The sequence below is a fragment of the Lolium rigidum genome, chromosome 5 (assembly GCF_022539505.1).
Source record: "Lolium rigidum isolate FL_2022 chromosome 5, APGP_CSIRO_Lrig_0.1, whole genome shotgun sequence".
In the NCBI taxonomy this organism is placed as follows: Eukaryota; Viridiplantae; Streptophyta; class Magnoliopsida; order Poales; family Poaceae; genus Lolium; species Lolium rigidum.
In genome coordinates this window covers 66,675,328-66,694,346 of record NC_061512.1, presented here as the reverse complement: position 1 = coordinate 66,694,346, position 19,019 = coordinate 66,675,328, and the positions used below count along the sequence as shown (strand labels likewise).

At 45.5% G+C, this 19,019-nt stretch overlaps 2 protein-coding genes across 5 annotated transcripts; one reads left to right on the top strand and one right to left on the bottom strand.

Moving 5' to 3' along the window:
- The first annotated feature begins 732 nt into the window (after positions 1–732).
- LOC124654352 (nucleoside diphosphate kinase 2, chloroplastic-like) lies at positions 733–5,511 on the top strand. Its single transcript, XM_047193363.1, has 7 exons — positions 733–1,020; positions 2,575–2,628; positions 2,712–2,798; positions 3,235–3,315; positions 3,405–3,517; positions 3,635–3,684; positions 5,164–5,511. Exons 1-7 carry the CDS (start codon positions 808–810, stop codon positions 5,229–5,231), a joined length of 666 nt encoding a protein of 221 aa, XP_047049319.1. The 5' UTR covers positions 733–807; the 3' UTR covers positions 5,232–5,511.
- Positions 5,512–8,578: 3,067 nt separating this feature from the next.
- LOC124652210 lies at positions 8,579–18,995 on the bottom strand. Of its 4 annotated transcripts, none has more exons than XM_047191230.1 (5): positions 18,801–18,995; positions 16,829–17,055; positions 12,418–12,483; positions 9,511–11,215; positions 8,579–9,403 (listed from the first exon to the last, which is right to left on the bottom strand). In XM_047191230.1, exons 2-5 carry the CDS (start codon positions 17,044–17,046, stop codon positions 8,738–8,740), a joined length of 2,655 nt encoding a protein of 884 aa, XP_047047186.1. In that variant the 5' UTR covers positions 17,047–17,055; positions 18,801–18,995; the 3' UTR covers positions 8,579–8,737. The 4 variants fall into 4 exon arrangements, with proteins under 4 accessions (XP_047047186.1, XP_047047185.1, XP_047047184.1 ...); XM_047191229.1 differs by lacking the exon at positions 18,801–18,995 and adding an exon at positions 18,406–18,516; XM_047191228.1 differs by lacking the exon at positions 18,801–18,995 and adding an exon at positions 18,136–18,248.
- Positions 18,996–19,019: the final 24 nt, after the last annotated feature.

Below are 19,019 nucleotides of genomic sequence, written 5' to 3'. Positions count from 1 at the left end.
CGGGTTGGGCAGGGCGGGGAGGCGCGGTGGGTCTGCGGACGGGGACGGGGTACGAGGTCCGAGATGCCTATCGATCGGATAAATGGGGGCGGCGGCGGCGGCGGGGTTCGGCGGGGACGCCGGCGGAGAGGTCGCCGGCGACCTGGAGAGGGGAATGGGAGAGAGGAGAGAGAAGGTGGTGGGTGCTGTCTCACGCGGCTGTCTGTCTGTCTGCCGAGCGGGCCCAGATGGACTTGAGCGTGTATCATTTCAGCCCGTGGGGTGGGGTGGGGTCGCTTCCATGTGGGCCCAGGGTAAAAGGCCGACCGGACGCGTTGTGAAGTCCAAATGGGTCACTGACAGGTGAACCATACCTCCATGCCGGACCCACGAGCCAGTGAGCGGCAACAAGGCGAGTAACGTTAGCCAGGGATGGCGGGCTCGTCGGTGGCGGCTTGCCATCGCCGTCGAAGCCGGAGGAAGGAGAGCAAGCCGGGATTCTGCGAGTGGGCCCACCGCGACTGCGTACGTGGAGGAAGGTGATTGGTCGGCGCGCCGTTCCGTGTTGCGCTGTGTGAATGTGCGATGTGGTGGACCTGGTGGTGATCGAACTACTCCGTGTAGTCACACCGAAGACGTAAAGATACGTACACGTACCTGTAATACGTGTTTGCTCCACTCTAGCGTAATCCCATCTATACATCAACAGTCCATTCAAGCGTAAAGCACTTTATCTTCACCGCCCGCAGCGCAGCCCGGAAGCGAAGCATCTTCTCCCAATCCAAAAGTGCGCGTGCTTCCCTGTCTCCTCTGCACGGACCTCAAGAGATGGACGCCATGGCCGCGCTCGCCAGAACAGGCCCTGCCCTCGCCGCCGCCGGCCACCGGAGCTCCGCCTCGCTCCGGCCGGCGGCGTCCCTCTCCTTCGCCGCCGCTTCCTCGAGGCGCCGCGGCCGCGTCGGGCTGGGCGCGGTGGGGTGGAGCGGGAGGGCGGCCAGGGTGGCTCGCGTCACCCCCAACAACCGCATCTTCGCCTCCTCGGTTAGTTCGCTAGATTTTTCTCCTGCCTACTTGCCTTATCCCGCAGTTTCAAAGAGGTTAGGGCCGGCTAGGACCGTAATTTTTGTTTGGTGCTGTGAATTGTGCTACAGTAGTTTTTTCTTTTACCGTTGTATTGGTTGTGCTCAGTTTTGGTTTCCCTTTTAATTGCCAGTGACTAATTGACCATGCACAGCACAAGATAGTGCACCATGTGAACGAAAGTGACACCTATATTTGGTAACCAACACAATGCAGCATCCGTAAGTACTGTATATTGCCAACACTGTGCTTCAGGAACAGACTGAAAGAACCAACACCTTAACTCCACTTCAATTTTGGTTCCTACCAATAGTCACACAGATAATAATTACCTAAAATGGGTACTAGAAGTCCAGGCTGGACCAAGCAAACTTTAGAATTCGACACATCGTGGTAGATATACTTATTTCGCCACTATTTCTGGTGTGCTTTTATTATAACAAAACTGAGTGCGTGTTTATTGTCTATACTTTTTTTTCCCTAGCTATGGAACTTGCACTGAAATTCCTGGAAAATTAATAATATGCGGTAAATAATTGGTTATGTCTGCTATGTATATTACAATCTTGTGTTCAGCAGAATTCTAGTCAAAACGTTGACCTTGTGTTGTGTTGTGCTCTGATCGTGGAACTCTGGAATTATTTAACAATTTGTTGGGTACTTAAGAATGTTAAATGGAACATAGCCTGAGTTTCCTCTGCCAACTCCTTTTTAGAAGGCCCTGTTGTCAACTAATTGACTTTCTTTGTTCCAACACGTGTATGACCACAGAGTAGGGGTCTGTTCTGGGATAGTTCACTTCTCATGGTTTTGTATTAATTTGTTAAACCTGCTCCAGCACGTTTACAATTTTCCGGTTCTCCCCAAAGTAATCACAAAAGCATCCTTCTCAAGTTTCTGTTCGAGAGAAAATTTTCTCAACTTTAGAAATGTTTAATAGTGTACAGATGGTAGATAGTAATCTAATTCATTCAATCCAGTCAAGACGCAACTAACCATTAATTACAGAAATACATTTCCTTGTGGCTCGACAGTGACATCAAAGGAAATTAATCCAGTGAACCATGTGGCTACACGCCTAAACACGACCCAGTGTCATCATCACTGTTTGTTATTTGTAATTTTTAGGGACTAATTAAGAAATCAGCTCTGTACCAAGCTGAGACTAGAAGAGTACCTAACTTTGTCCAGATTGTGAACATCACTTAGTTCTCCATTCTCTCACACTGAGACAAGGCGATCTTCCAATTTGCCGAATAATTAAGACCTTTCACTAATTTGGATATTTGTAGTCTGCTTGTTTGCTTTGTGTGCTCATATTTGATGCCTGAAAGATGTATGTTTTCTCATTTAAGAGTGGTAACTTAGCTTATCTATTTACTTGAAAAAAAACAAGAACTCAATTTTGACATATCAAATATTTCTTTTCCAATGAAAGAAGATATAATAGCGTCTAATTTTATTTTGTTGTCTATGACATATCGCTAAACTAGATTTTTTTTGTTATTTTTCCAGGAAATTGAGCAGTCATACATTATGATCAAACCTGACGGTGTTCAGCGTGGTCTGGTATGTCTTTCTTGACTTCTCTCTGTTTGGTTGTATTTGTTATTTGTTTCAGTTCAGTTAAAACATACAGTTTTTGCACATAGGTTGGAGAGATTATTTCTCGCTTCGAGAAGAAGGGATTTTTGCTGAAGGGATTAAAGCTTTTTCAGTGCCCTAAGGAGTTGGCTCAGGTTTGCTTAAAAAATGCATTAAATATTTCGAAGTGAATATGGCTCTTAAAAGTTCCTTATCCACCAAAATGTTTCCTGTCATTATACGCAACAAAGCAACATCTTTTTTTCACTTGTAGCAGTTTTAAAATTATTCCAAATGGTATCATTGATCACTCGCAATTGATAAAATGCCAGTCATCAAATGTATCTGGCACAATAGAACATCATGCCCCGACTTATGACCTTGCTGGTCATGTAAGATGCTCCCCATTTAATTATGGTTACAGATGCTGACCATAGACTCTTGTACTCATCACGCACATACTCATATTTTTCTTTAACTGGCATGTGCCATTGAACAAAGCACAAGATATTATGTTGAGGGCTGAGCCGGTGAATTGATAATGCTTTTGCTTTTGTATACACTATATCCCTTCTTCTCTCTTTACTTCAGGAGCACTACAAGGATCTGAACGAGAGACCTTTCTTTCCCAAACTGATAGAGTACATAACTTCTGGTCCTGTAGTTTGCATGGTATGTATTTGTAAAGAAATTAATATAGCTCCAGTTCTGCACTTTGATCGTTCTTTGCATTTAAATTATTTATTATTTTGTCCTGTCAGGCCTGGGAGGGTGCAGGTGTTGTTGCATCGGCTCGCAAACTGATAGGAGCTACTAACCCCCTTCAAGCTGAACCAGGGACCATAAGGGGTGATCTTGCAGTTCAAACAGGAAGGTTGGCATCTACATGTTTTCATGTCTTCGCACTGCATTACATATGTTGCATTTTAGTTGATGTCGCCTCCATCCATAGCCTTTATAAATGAAATTATTATGGGCTCTTGCTTTTCAGGAATGTTATCCACGGAAGTGACAGCCCTGATAATGGCAAGCGTGAAGTCGGTAAGTTTAACAACAATTCAGTTTGTCGCTAGCTCACTATTCAGCCATTGTGTTCTGCTCCTGTCGATCCAATAAAGAATTGCAAGACCTGGTACTTCTGATTCCAAATTTAAGTTGTGTTTTGATTCTTCTGAATACTGAATTTAATTGACTTGATTAGAGCATCTCTAACATAACCCGTAAATCCCGCCAGAACCGAACTTTTCCGGCGGATTTACGGGTTCGGGCCGAATGTGTCGTAGATCAGTGGCCGAAAAGATGGGCCGGCCCGTAAAATAAGTTCAGGGCCCGAACAACTGCCTGAACGGCCCCTATTAAAAGAGTTCGCGGAGGGGAGTTTGGGTCGCAAATCCTACTCCCCTCCGCCGTTCCTCTCCCTCCGCCGCTGCCACTCACCATTTCCGGCGAGCAATCCAGCTTGCCCCAGCCACCAATCCACAGCCCGCCGCCACGCGATGGCGTCCCGTGGAGGCTCCCAAGGCCGTGGCGCCGGATTGGGCGGCGGCAACTCGCCGCCACGCCCGCCCGTCTTCCGCACCGACGCGGAGCGGCGCAAATGGAACCGGTCGGAGGGCGCGCGCAAGCGCAGCGCCCGCCGGTGGACGAACTGGGGGCTCACGCCCCCAAGGAAGCTCGCCAGGTACGGCAACGCCGGTGAGGGCTCGTCGTCCGGCCAGTCAAGCCGCGCACCACGGCTCCCCGTCACGGACAGCAGCGACGACGAGGACCTCATCCCCGCGCGGTCGCCCACCTTCTCCGCCGGGGACTATGTCCACGGCAGCGACGAGGAGGACGCCGTCCTTGCGCAAACCAAGGCCATCAGCGCGGCGGAGGCTCGCGCGCTCTTCCGCCGGGAGGAGGCGGAAGCCGTCCGCCTCATTCGTGAATACGAGGGGGGCCGCCGGGAGGCCCGCGTCCGCCGTGTCAAGCTCGAAATAGTCGAGCTTGACGCCGACGACGCGTGAAGATCATCGACGACAGCGTCGGCGCCCTCTGCCGCCGAATCGTTGCGCCACCACCGGCATCGCCACGCGCGTAGGTCACTATATTGGCCGCATTTTGCTTTAGCTAACTAGCGCCCGCCGGTGTACCAGTATAATGTAGCTTTAATTTTATGAACAATGTATGTTTTGATGCTCAATCGGAGCATCAATTTGATGTCGAACTATGATCATCGCCTAATTTACCCGCGCCATTTCAAATTCCGCTTTTCAGTTCCATTTTTACGGTTTCTAATCTGCGCCACTGCCAAATTCGAACGAACTATCGTTTTCGGAAGACTGAAAACCACTTTTTTGGTTTGCACTTTTTCGGGCTCTGTTAGAGATGCTCTTAAAAGGAGATTCGGATTTTTCTTAATGCAAACGTCATCATGTACATAGTGATGTGGCGTGCATATTAGCTTCAACAATTGGTTTAGACATGCTATTCTCTACAATATGTAATGATATGAACTCATGTTTACTGTCTTGTTTGTAGCGCTATGGTTCAAAGAAGGCGAGCTCGCTCAGTGGGAATCAGTTCAATCACCCTGGCTTATAGAGTGATGCTGGCACATCACTGCATGAGCCTGACACCGGTGCTTACTTGGCCAACTTTGTTCTGCGGGGCCATGTATGAGTTTACTTCTGTCCAGTATAGTAGCCTATCAAGGCTCCAAAATTTTCACCATAGTCCACATGTAACTCAGACCTTTTAAATAAGTTTAATAAAGAGGCCGTATGCATCAATTGATGCAGAGGCTGGGGTCTCTCCCCTTATCGAAAAAAGTCCACATGTATGTTCTTTCTACGGTTGTTTGTTATATTGAGCGTGTTTGTTATACTAGCAAAAGTGCCCGTGCGTTGCACCGGGGAAAATAAATAATCACCGTAATTAAAGTTAGCACTATCTAAGTTTGTCACAAAATAAATCGATCGATATAAATATATCCTGAAATTACCTTTTTTCCATTATATCTCCTCCAACGAAGCATGAGTGGCGGTAAAAAGTCCAACTCAACCTTAAATTTAACTTTATATGTCAACTTGAAGAGCTAGCATGATTTTGGCAGCACTATCATATATTTCAGTTCTTATTATGTAGTCGCTCTCATTGGATTTATTAAAATAGACTCTCGACTTCTCAAGCAATCTGATTTTCCCAATCACGAAAAAATAAAAGTTAAAGGAAACAAATGAGTCGTTTCCGGCAGAGCATCGTGGTTTTTATTTGGCATAACTGATCAGTGTTCTCTTATTTCAGCTCATTCTATTTCAAACATCCTTTTTCAAAACGTTTGTGTTCCATATGAAAATAAATTTATTGCTATGAAATTCCCTTCAAATTAATGTATTCAAGCAAACGAATCTTACTAACCGACCAATGGAAGCTTGCATCTCCCCAGTATGCAACTAAGGCTGGATTTAGCATGCATATTATGATGACACGATCAGCTTGCATCTTAAAATATACAATCTGTGATTGGTATTTGTTTGCTTGATACAATAACAGCCCGCCGACCTTTTACATGAATAATGCAGAAAAAATGCTCACATTTTCATGAAACGGTCTGGTTGAAATTAAGAGTATTTTGTCAGACTCACTCAACAGCGGACGACCGGCTTGCGACCAAGATATTGTTAATCACGAGAATCTAGGACTCTAGGAGGCGTCTTTGGCAGCCAACGCCGTCTGAACACCTTCATCCATCTATCGGGAGGCTAGCGAGGAGCTCCCCATGGAATAGCAACAGAGAATTTCGAAAATACTGGGTCCCTCGCCGGATCCTCTTCTGCGTGCCTGCCCCTCCCCTTCCGTCATCGTGAATCGGCCACCAGGCGCTCTGGACCCTCAACATGTGTCGGTGCTGCCCAGATCTGGTCGTGGTGGTGGCAGCGTAGCTCCTGCCACGCCGGTAAGCTCTCTCCTAGATCACGGTGAGCAAGCCCCGAGTGGTCGCCAGAACTCCTCCACACCGCCACCTTCCTCTAGCTGGCAGCAGCCGCAAACCCCTGCCGCTCCTCCACGCGAGAGCACGCCCAGCTGCGCCTCATGTCGACCACATCGCGTCGCCCAGCGTGGGAAGTCGTCTTGGACGGTGTCCAGGCCGCTCCACGGAAAGTGTCGGCCGTCGCCTGCCGTTTTGCGCCACGCGGTCTATCGGGGCCGGGCCTGATCAGTAAAACGTTTCTCTGGCCGGGTGTTTGATCGATCTCCCGTGGCAGCCAAGAGAATCGAGGTTATATGGGACAGTACGTATCGTTCGCGTTCTAGCCGGATTCTGCCCGCCCCAGTCTGTCCGCGTTTGGTCAGTTATTATTTGAGGATAGAATTGATCGGTTTCCAGCCAAACTCATGTCGTACGGCGCGTTTCAGCCAAACTCTCGATCTCCATGGTGCGACGGAGGACAGACGACGGACGAAACGGTTTGAAACGGACCAAACCGCGGAAACGCTTCTTACTTTATTATTAGGTATAGATAGATAGAGCTATATTGAGCTGGTCTGGGACACTAACCTTTTTGGTAATTATTAATTCTTGTTGAGAATTTTCTTGTATTCACATGTTAATAGTTGGATCAAGAATCAAGGCAATAAAACACCAAGGCATCGAAAACATGTACCGTTTTATTTTACTTACTGTGTAAGCAAGATGTTAATTGCTGTAGCTCATGGTTCCTCACTGCATGGTTTTCCACTTGAGTGAGTCACTGTTTTTTCCACAAATCTATAGCCAAAATGCCTGCGAGCACAGGAGGTAGTCAAGCTAATTCCCAACCTGCAATGTATAAACCAGGAAAAATAATTGACTTTTCACAACTGTTACGATCAAGGAGTAGCGTTTACACGCTGGTTCCAGAGATACACTCACAACAGTCAACATATTTGAGTTTACACACAAACACAGAAAGAAATACAGAGCATCCTCGAGGCACACACAAAGAAATTTTCAATGAGGTGATACACCTAGGAGCGAACACACAATGGATAGATAATAGAGTAAAGATTTTATCAGGTGAGTCTTAAGAGCATCTCCAGCCGCCCCAAAGCGGCCCTCAAAGGTATTTAAGACGCGTCAGACAAAATTTTGTTTCCAGCCGCGTGTCCCAAAGACCTTTTCCATCCGGCGCGGCCTAATACGGTGTCCGGCGCCCCAATCTGTCCCCGCTCCACAGGGAATGCTCCGGGCGAGCCGGACGTAACGAAAAGTGAGGCGAGGAGTGGCGGGACCAACGCGTCAGCGACTCACGAACGGACGCTCAATCGCCACCTACCTAGCGATGGTGCAGTTGCCGGGAAGGGAAACCGACGCAGTGGCAACCGCGTCGACGCACGAACTACCGGAATGGAACGCGAACTCCTCGGAAGAGCAACCGCAGCTCTCTTCGATATATGTGCCGCCATTCATCCGCGTTCAATAAGACCCATACGTATGCGCTTTGATCTACAACCGGCCGACGCCATTTATCTCTCCTCTCCCCTCTCACAATGAGCAACCTCTCTTTGCCATCGGACATCGACAACGAGGGGAAACCGCCTGGATGACGTCATTGGTGGGACAGAGTTGCAACGCCTAGCAGCTCTAGTTCCCCGCTGACGGACAGCCAGGAGGAGGATTGGGAGGCCGACGAGGAGGAGGAAGAGGCTAAGGAGGCGGCGGCGGCAAAGAAGGAGGCAAGGGCCCGGGCAAAGACGGAGGTGGAGACGAAAGCGAAGGCCCAGCCAGCGAGCACCGTCGATGACGAGGGGGACACAAGTTCCTCCGACGCGTCGAACGACACCGACTCTTCGAAAGATGTGACAAGCAGGAAACGCCACCATGAGGACGACGAGGCGGGGCCATCAAAGAAGTAGTTAAAAAATTAGTCATTTTTTCGAAGTTTTTATACGTAATTTGTTTATACTGCACCCCTTTGAAAATTAGTTCATATATATTTTTTGAAGTCTTCACCGTACCTACAAATTTCTTCCATCTATTAAAATAAAAATAAAAAAAGTACATGCATTATTTTAAAATCTTGGAGGCGCGTTTAGGGGTTGTTTTGGGGACGCGGCTGGAGATGAATCAGGGTCACCCGTCGGTGGAAGTAAATGGCTCTATATTTCCAGATTCTTGTGCCTTGAAGTATGCTTCGACACTTTCCTTAGCTTCCTTCACGAGGGAACCGAGACTCTTGACAGGCTTCATTGTCTTTGCTGGGCCATCATCTTCGCTGGCAAAAACCATGGAGATGTCAAGAAAAGACATGCCTTCAGAAGCACTGGATAATGCTTCTTTCAAGCTCTCCAGGTCTTCTTTTTTGTAGCTGCCCCTGTGTTTCATCATTGATATGACCATCTTACAGGCAAGCTTCATCAGTCTCAGGCAAGGGGCTGTTGGAACGTTGTTTTCTGCTACCATTTCCTTGACCTTCTTTGGAAGGCTAAATGCACCAAACTGAGAGGACAAATCTTGATCAGCACTTATGAATGTGTCGCATATTGTCACACAGAGGGATAGCAAGGGTGCGTGGAGTTCCTCCTCCTCGTCATTATCCAATTCATCCACCACCATCTCCACCTCCACCCTACCTCCATGCTTCTTGTTTTGAGGACGAATGGAAGAGGTTTCCTCCAGGGCATTGTCTTGTGGATTATCACATTGGTTTTCAATATCAACTTCTTTTTCTGGGAATTCAATATGGGTTGCTTCTGTTAGTGCATGTGTTTTATCTTTGCAAAGGATCTGTGAAAGCACCTGAAACGATAGGAACAGTTTGAGCTTCAAGAGGACATAATAATCAAAGGTAGGATATTCACCACATATATGCTGTCGATGATTAGAACAAAAATCACGCGGATTACCTTGGGCATTGTGTCTATCATGTCTTTCTTAAGTTTACTGAGAGACTCACCACGTTGTGTGTGATGAATACACATTTGCTCCAGGATTTGAGCTGCTCTTATCCTGCATGACTTGTTCTCAGCATCATCTAGAAGTAGTATCTTGATGAGGCTACCAACACCATCGCTGTTCACCTGTACGATAATACTAGAAATGCTTCCGTCTTGGATACATAACTTTGCCAGTGCTTCACCTGCCAACTTTCTGATGGATCTGTCCTTGGTATCATCACTGAAGTTGTCTACCAACATCTTAGGGTAAGTTTTCCTGCTCATTGTGTCCATGTATAAATGTATGAGAATCCCCATGGCTCGCTTCTGCAGATCTATATGACAGCAGGAACAGTTGAGAATCCTCTCCATGGTGCTAATTGCTTCTTTGTTGCTCGAGATTTCTCGACGAAACTTGGCCCCAGTCTTCCCAGGAGCAGCCACGAGCAGTAACATGATCTGCAGTGACCCCTGTACTACTCTAGCGGACCATGCCCCACCATCAAATGCATGGGTCATGTCGGAGGTGACAGGCGCCATGATCCTTGGTAGCAGACCTGGGGTCTTGCTCATGATTCTACAGTTCTTCTCGTGGGTTGCCAGCTTTCGGAGGATGCACAAGCCTGTCAGCACCAGCTTCTCGTAGGCCTCCCGAAGACTACTGGCATCGTTGCCCGGTGACGGCAGGCGACTGGCTTGTCGATCCCAGTTTTGGTCATATTTGCGCCGCAGCCGGTTTCTATGGTATGGCTCGATTAGACGGTATTCCTCGAAACTGCCGATCAGAGTGCAAATGTACTGAATCACCCCGGGGAATTGCTCCAATTGGATGTCCAGAGCAAGCTGTCCCAGTATCACCGCGCCCTGGTTCCTCGTCTCTCTGTCAAATGCGCCCCAGGGATCCAACGTCTGCAAAAGTTTCTGGAGTACGAATGAAGAGGAGGTTGATATGATCAGATTTTTCATCATCATGTGCCGCCCAATGATCGCTTTCCATCCGTCATGACACAATTCATTGTTGCCCTTGAGTCTTGCGTACTTCAATCCCCCCTCCCGCACGCATATTGATGTGTACAACATCTTTACCCCGGAAACACAATCATCATGGGACTTGGAACCGATCAAGTCTACAGCATGTGTGATGAGGTTTCGTTTTCTCTCGAACAAAGGGTCCTTCTCGCACCCGGCCCTTGTTTCATCCAAGTATAACAAAGCTATTTCAAGGTCCTCGTTATCATTGCATTTTCCCATCACAACCTTAGCCAGCCCTTTCTTGGTGAAACCAAAGAAGAACCTATAGCAGAAGAGAGCCCCTTGGAGCAATGCAAGGTAGTACAAGGTGTCCATCGCCGGTTTCAGGTTTGCCTCTGTAACCGAGTTGCTACCGTAATCATGTTTCACCAGACGCCATATCGATATCCCCGTCGAGATCAACAGCCCAAACATGTATGTAGCTGCCAGAGGGCATATTAGTATGGTCAAGACCAGCGTCTGAACCACTACGGAAACGCTTGCTACCAAGACACTTGCAAGACCAATAAGCGAATTGCAGGTCGTGCTATACTGGTCGAAACGGCCAATTATGCCAAAAAAAACACCAAAAATAGAGCCGATGGCTGACTTCACTATATATTCTAATTTCTTGGTGATGATCCCTCGCTGTGGATTGAATATCCTGTTGTAGATATGGACAACATAAGTGACAAGACACATACTAAAGAAAGCACTGAACATATTCGCCAAGAAAAATAAAAACACTAGTTCCCCAACATTAGCGGGCCATAATACTGCTAGAGATAAGTGCATGCCTGATTTGCAGGATATTTTGTAGATAGAAGGCTCAAAATGTGATAATGCTAGAGATAAGTGCATGTTTTGTTTGCATGATGTTTTTTACATAGAAGGCTCAAAATGTTTGGTTTTGAATTAACGAAAAGCCATCAACCGGCTTCATAGGTTTCCAAATTTCACAAATAGACAAAATCTAAAAATTTATCTATTATATTATATTATCAATAATCCTAGACTTACGGAACGGACAAACGGCCAAAAATGGTTGGGTGAAATTTTATCCCTTGCTGAAAAACCGGGAGTGGTTTGTAGTTCCACCCCTGCGTGCTATCCCACGTTCTAGGTCCGTAAGAGATTTCCGTAAAGCCTGCCAGTAGGTGTAGTATTACTCTTATATTATATATACACAGATGTTTAACAGAGCCATCATGTTATTCCACATCTTCTAAATTACATTAGTAGTTAGATCTAAAATTAATGGTTGTGATTTAAGAAAAGATTATTAATTACGTAACTGTGTAGGTCCTTTTGACAACACGACTTATATATTGAGAAGAAGTGCTGGTCATTTTGACAATACGACTTGTATTTCTCATAAAAAAGGATTGGTACTTTTCTTTCCTTATCTATTTTCTTGTGTGTAATTGTCCAAACTAAACTGGTCTGTACTTTACTTTATATATCTCTTTCCTCGGTGGCAGGCAAGAAAGATGTCACGTTCCAACCAATCCCAATATTTCTTTTGTTTGTTGGTCATGTTTTTTTTCTTTTCCTTTGCTGAACGATCAATCTATTGTATTCAATTGATTTTTTTTCTAACTTGCACGTACGACCGACCCAAACAAATGGAAGGAAATAAGAAAATCCACTCAATACACGGTGATCCCATACGGTACTAGCTAGCTAACTGGCCGAGTCTGTTCCCTAAAAAACTTAGGCTACCTAGCTACCTCCTGAGTCCATATATACAAGAAAAAAATGATACATAGCTAGCTAAAAAACCAGCTAGAAAGGGAACCAACATGTGGTTAGGTGGTTAGGAAGGCACTTTATACATACGAATTTAGATAAATCTACGACACTTACTTCTGAATGTAGGGAATAATTCCGTAGAAATGATCAATATGTATATTAATGTATAGATCTATGCATCTGCATGGTCAAGTATACAAAAATAAGAAAAACTAATCTATAATAAATAAAAGAGAGATAAAGGTTTACCAAAACTTTTCGCGGAAGGATGACATATCATACTCTTTGAATATTTATCCAAAAAATCACAAGAACTTGATTGTCTATTTCTCTTAGTTTAAGCTAGATCATGGCACATTGATCATTCTTTAAAAAGAACTACATGTTACCACATGAATGTATGCAGCCTATAGAAATTATCGACATGATCTATTGTACAATACAATCAACATAAGACCATAAATAGGCGATATATACTAGAAATTCCAATGAAACATCAAAGCAGCCAACACAAGAGCACAAATCATTCCAATCATTCGATCAAATCAAAGATTGTGTATAAATCATGAATTGAAGTGGAGATAACATGCGAAGATTTTAAAACGTAGATAGAAAATTATTTTATAGAAACAGATGATATTATTAAAAAAATTGTGTTCATACTTCTCTAACTTTAATTACCGACATATAAACACGTTAATGCATCCGCCGAAAAGTAAAATAATATTAATAAAATGGTGTTAGTTTTTTCTTCTTAATTTAAGTATCATATTAGTATACAAATAATGGTCAAAATTTCACTATGAAGACAGTTCAAGTCTACAATGTTTCACATTTTGAAACTACATAAGTAATTGTGAGCAAGGAAGACCGACCAACGTAATAACTGTAACTGTTTAATTTGGACTAACTATTAACTATGATGAATTAATTTCATTTAAGTTCATCAAGAAAATTTATCAATGTAAATTACATTGCATGTTGATCTTACATCACCGATGGTTCTAGTATTAAGCTAATATTACTTACAAACAATACGTGTGTGTTTTGACAGAGGATACAATAATCATTAGCGTACAATTTTAGGTTGGGGTCAAAGTTATTACTCGCACATATGATGCGAGTAAGAACTTTGACCAACCAAAATTTGTGAGCAAAATTTAGGTAGGAAAAAAATCAATTGGCAAAGGAAAGAAAAAAAAGTATGACCAGCAAAGAAAAGAAACGTATTAGTTGGAACGTGACATCTTTTTTGCCTGCCAGCAAGAAAAGAGATGAATAAAGAAAAGTACGGACCAATTCATTTTGGAATTACATGATAGGAAAGGGAGAAGGAAAGAAAAGTACCGATATTGATTTTTTGAGAAATACAACAAGCTCTTCCACTCCACATACAAGTCGTGTCAAAAGAACCTACACATATACATAACTAATAATCTTTTGTTAAATTATAGCCACTAATTTTAGATCTAACTACTGAAATAATTTGAATGATGTGGATTAACGTGGTGGCTCTAGTATAAAACAGATGACACTCCCTTGGTCTAAATATAAGTAACTCAACTTTATTTAGATACGGTTGCATCTAGATGTGTTTTTCGTGTATACAAGCAAGTATGCAAAATTGGTCCCTCATATACATCCGTATCTAGAAAAAATTGAGTCACTTATTTTTAATAGAGTGAGCAGTACTCTCTTTGTCAAGGCCACGGTAGTTTTATGTGTTAAACTTTGATAAATTATTTAAGCTATATGTGATCCAAAATAAATACACCTCCTCTGGACCGGTTTATTATACTGACACATTGTTTAAGACATGGTATATTTTTGTGACATATAATTCATCTTTTGTTGTGAATCCAATGGTACAATTATTGTGACGTATAATTTATATTTTTGTTGACCAAATTTATGGTTAAACATATTTTTTGAAACCACGTTTCAGCCTAATAAACCAATATGTAGGGAGTACCTTTGAAAATTTCATTGAAATGTATATCCGATGATATAGTTTTGAATGAAAAAAATATGAAACAGTGTCTAGGAGGAACTAGAACACTATTGATATAGTAGAAGCAGGACTTGGCATGACAATTTCAGAAATTCGTCACAGACAGGAATCGAACTCTGGTCGTTAGGGTGCGCCACTGCGACCCCAACCACTGGGCTAAGCCCACGTCGTCCTGATATAGTTTTGAATGACATGTAACTCATATTTGGTTGAGTATGTTATTAATTAAAGTATGCATGAAAAGTAAAGTGACCTTGTATTCTTAAAGCATCTCCACATGTGCGTCCCATAGCGACCCCAATAGCGATTTGGGAGCCGGCCTTATTTTTGGGCTCACACCAGCACCCTCCAAAATAGACGGTGTGTTTCCAAGCCCAATAAAATCGCTCGCAGCCCGTGTTGACCCCTACACGGAAGGACCGAGTTGGCGTCTCCATCACTCTCATCCATGTAGGATTTTGCTCCGCGGGACCCTCTTGGCAGCCAAACCTGCCCATTCTCCACCCTCTCCACCCTTTCCGCCCCTCGCGATCCGCCTCCCATCCCTCCAAAGCATCATCGTTGTCTCCTCCCCTGGGCCTGACCTTTGCCTGCCCCACCCAGAAACCGCCGCCGTAGCCAACGTCGACGCCTCCGCCATCTCGCACTGCCTGGTTGCCGAACCTATCATCGACATCGGCATCTCCCCCGGCGCCCACCATCCACAAGGTGTTCGGTGAATTGCAGCGATGGACAACGACAATGAGATGACAGAGCAATTGTTCATGCAGGAAGAAGCCAATGCCACCGCTATGCGGCAACAACAGTTGCTGATGCTGGCCAACCTTCTCCGCCTTTGCCAGCCCCTTCTTGCCATCAGCGTGCCTCGTCGTGGCGGTTCGAGGGTTGGGAAGGCGCTAAACAAGGCCGGCATCGGCAAGCTGGAACACTGTTGCTTGACTCCGAATAATTCGACGACAACACAACACATACGCCAAAAGATTTTCGGCGCTGATTTTAGATGAACAAGTAGTTGTTCATAAAGATTGTGTTCGGCATCACAGAGTATTACACATAATTCATGTGCAAAAAAGAATGAACCGGCTTGTGGGGGTTAGAATTAGTTCAGAAGTGCATGGCTGCTATGCACTATCTTGCATACGGAGCTCCCCCAAATGTAGCCGATGACTATCTGCGCATGGCTAAGTTGACATGCTTCGAGACTTTCTACAAGTTTTACAGGGCAGTGGTTGCAGTTTTACAGGCCAAGCACTCAATACTATTTGAGGGCACCAAGTGAAAAAGATACAACTCAAAGATCCTGGCACAAAATACAGCATGAGCTTTTCTTGGGATGCTGGGGAGTATTGAGTGCTTGCACTAGGTTAGAAGAATTGCCCATTTGCTTGGCAAGGGTTGTACAAGGGGCACACCGGAGAGTGAAGTGTCATACCTGAGGCACTAAGTAACTATGACATCTGGATTTGGCACGCTTTTCTTCTGCATGTATGAACTCACAACGACATCGACGTGTTGCAACGCTCTTCGGTGTTTGCAAGGCTAGCCGAGGGACATGCTTTGTCGGTCAACTTTGATATCAACAGCCACACATATAACAATGGGTGCTATCTAGCTGATGGTATCTATCCACAATATGCTATATTTGCAAAGACCATTCTAGGTCCTGCTTTGGATTAGAAATCTTATTTTGCTACATGCCAAGAACCATGTCGCAAGGATGTAGAGCGGGCATTTGGCGTGCTCCAGCAGCGTTTTGCCATTGTTCGGTACCCTGCTCTCACCTGATCGGAGTCTTAGATCTGAGAGGCGATTAATGATTGTGTGATCATGCACAACATGATCATTGAGAGTGAGAGCGACGCACCAGCGGATGATGACCATCCATTTGATTTTCAGGGACCTCTTGGTGAGGTTGAGCCGGTCCAATTTGGTGCTTTCCTCCGGATGCATGAATAAATCCAAGATGTTGGTGTTTATAGTCAACTATAGAATGATCTAGTTGAACATTTGTGGGTGCGGAGAGAAAACGCCGCATGATTAATTGCAATTTATTTTTATTATGGTCTGAATAATTTAATTTATTTATTTGAACTATTTGTGTGAAATAATTTGTTTGAAATAATTTGTGTGTTTTAGCACTGTAAAAGTATTATTTGAATTGTTTAAACTATGCAAAATGTTATAATTTGATCAAATAAAAATTGGGAACCAACGCACAAGGTGTGTCAGTGTGGAATGGCCTTCCCTAAGCTGAAAACCACTTGCCGGAACGTCTCATATAATGCTGTCGGCGGCTACTTAGGACGCGCCGGTGGAGATGCTCTTAGATGAAGGGAGTACAACAGATGAAGCTAAAGTCGAAATTGTTATAAGATATTTATTTCCTATGAAACGCCTACGGAAGTAGTAAGAAGTAAAGTATATTAAAGATGCAAGTATTAAAAAGAAACAACCTAAAAAAGAAAGAAGTAAAGTATATTAAAGTTGCAAGGATCAAAACGAAAAAAGATTTACCCGGCTGTCTGTACAAGGGTAATAAACGTGATACACCAAAAGTCTGTCGTTCTGAGCCCGGTGATGAAGCCACCAAGAAGTACGACGGTGGTCCATGTAAGTATAAGGAAACCTAGACCCTTGATAGCCATAGTTATGTAACCAATGAACAAGGCATAGGTGTTGATAAGCGCCACCTCTTCCCATGGTCTGTCATCAAGTTCCTCGCTGTATGCCATTCAACCTCCCTGAATAATTGAGAGCAATCCGATATGATTAGAACAGCATGCTCGATCAATCCTTCAATTCTTGAATATAAACGAACGAAAAAATATGGCGGCGGATGTTCGGAGTGGCGTCTTACAGCCTGTAATAAGGCTGCAAGTTGGCGCGGCACAACCACAGCGCCGCAAAGCCTGCGCCACAAAACGTCATACGCGGAGGAACGCGAGCAACGCTATGAGGGCCAGTGCGGGCACCGCATTAGTGCAACCAGTGCTTTGCGGACTGCCACGGTGTCCTGCTAAACTATCGTGGGATTATGCAGCGCATCTGCGGGCTCCCGCGTCACGGCCCACTTGCAGCCTGACTTACAGCGCCATGCTCTCCAAGCCACCAGTTTGGCTCAGGCGGCAGCACCCACGCTCACGATGGAAGGAGGTCCATGCCGCCGTATCAAATCATTTTTTTTTTAACAGATAAGGCCCAGAAGGGCCTGGAGTTTTATTTTGTCGGCGGTGGGTGAACAATTACTAACAGGACCTGGAAGAAAAAGGAAACTACAACGAGGTCCTGCAGATTAACATGGAACACCCTGAAGTGGTCGCAAAAAAGCGATCCAATACTTGCTTCTCGCCGGCGTTGAGCAGCTTCCTGACGCAGCCGCTCCTGCCCAGACCGGGGACTCGACCACTTGGCTGAGCACGAGCTTGAGAAGGCGCGTCGAGGCTGAAGATGATCCTCCTATGGAGGAAGACGGAGCTCGAGCAGACGACACTGCTGAGCAAGGCGGGATCAGCCCTCTGACCGGGGATAGCAGCGGCGAAGCCTCGCCGTCGCTTGGGGACCGCCACAAGGAGCAAAAACTCCAGAAGCTCCCGAGCACATCGCCGCAAACCAGCCTGCACAGAGCCGACGTCATCCTCTCCCTCGCCACCATGGCCGGCCGAGAGGAAGAAGACAGCTCGAGGAGCACCAGAAAGGCGATGAAGACACCAGTTCGAAGTTCTGCAGAACGCCGACGCAGCACACTCCTTTTCCCCGCCACCACGGCCGGCCAGTAGGAGCAGAACCACGACAGACATACAAAACCAGAAGCGGAAATGAACCTTGCACTTATTGAAGGAGCTCCCATCCGTAGCAACAACACTAGCAACCTCCCACCGGAGGAGCTTGCCAGATTGATGCAGGAACGGCCAGCCGGCGCCGTGCAGAAGCACCGGAGAAGATAAATCCGTCAAGTTACTAGCTCGAGGTAACAGCACATCACTGAATCCTCTCCTTCCCTCGCCGCCACGGCCGGCCAAAGGAGAGAACAACAACCACCACCGGAGCAGCAATCCCAGGTAGACCTTATTGATGGAGTAGCTGGTGATTACCAAGAGAGTGGAGAAAGTAACCAACAGCAACCACCGGATCTGGCCAGAGACCGGCGAGTTCCTCCCGGCATAGAGCCGACTACTGGCACACGGCCAACAACTACACCTAATATACACACTAAGGGCACCGGCGCCTCGCCTCAGCCCTCCTCGGCCGGCATCGCCGGCGAGAGAGGCCTTGGCTCGGCCCGGTTTTCTCGGAGGTTCTCTTAGGTACTGTAGGTAGGAGAGAGAAGAAAGGGATAAGAATGAGCTCTTCCCGTATCAAACCATGTGGAAGAAGATATACTAACTACACTACCATTCGGCGCGCGCTATCCGCACATAATAAAACAGCAAAATGGAGAGAAATTTGGAGCACCGTTACATTCAAGGGATGGTTCTTAGTTTCTTACCTTCAGCAAGTGGAGGCAGCGACTGGTTTGCGGCAACCACGAGAGTATATCTCTATCTCAGCCCAGATTTATCACGCAGAGGGGAAAGGAATTGAAGACTAGGTGCAACTCAATCAGGAATGCGCCGGCCCTCCCTGCCTTATGGTTTGGAAGTAAAGGCTATGCTTAATTTATGCAGGAACGGGGAAGGCGATTAGATCTCGACCAACATCAAGCTGA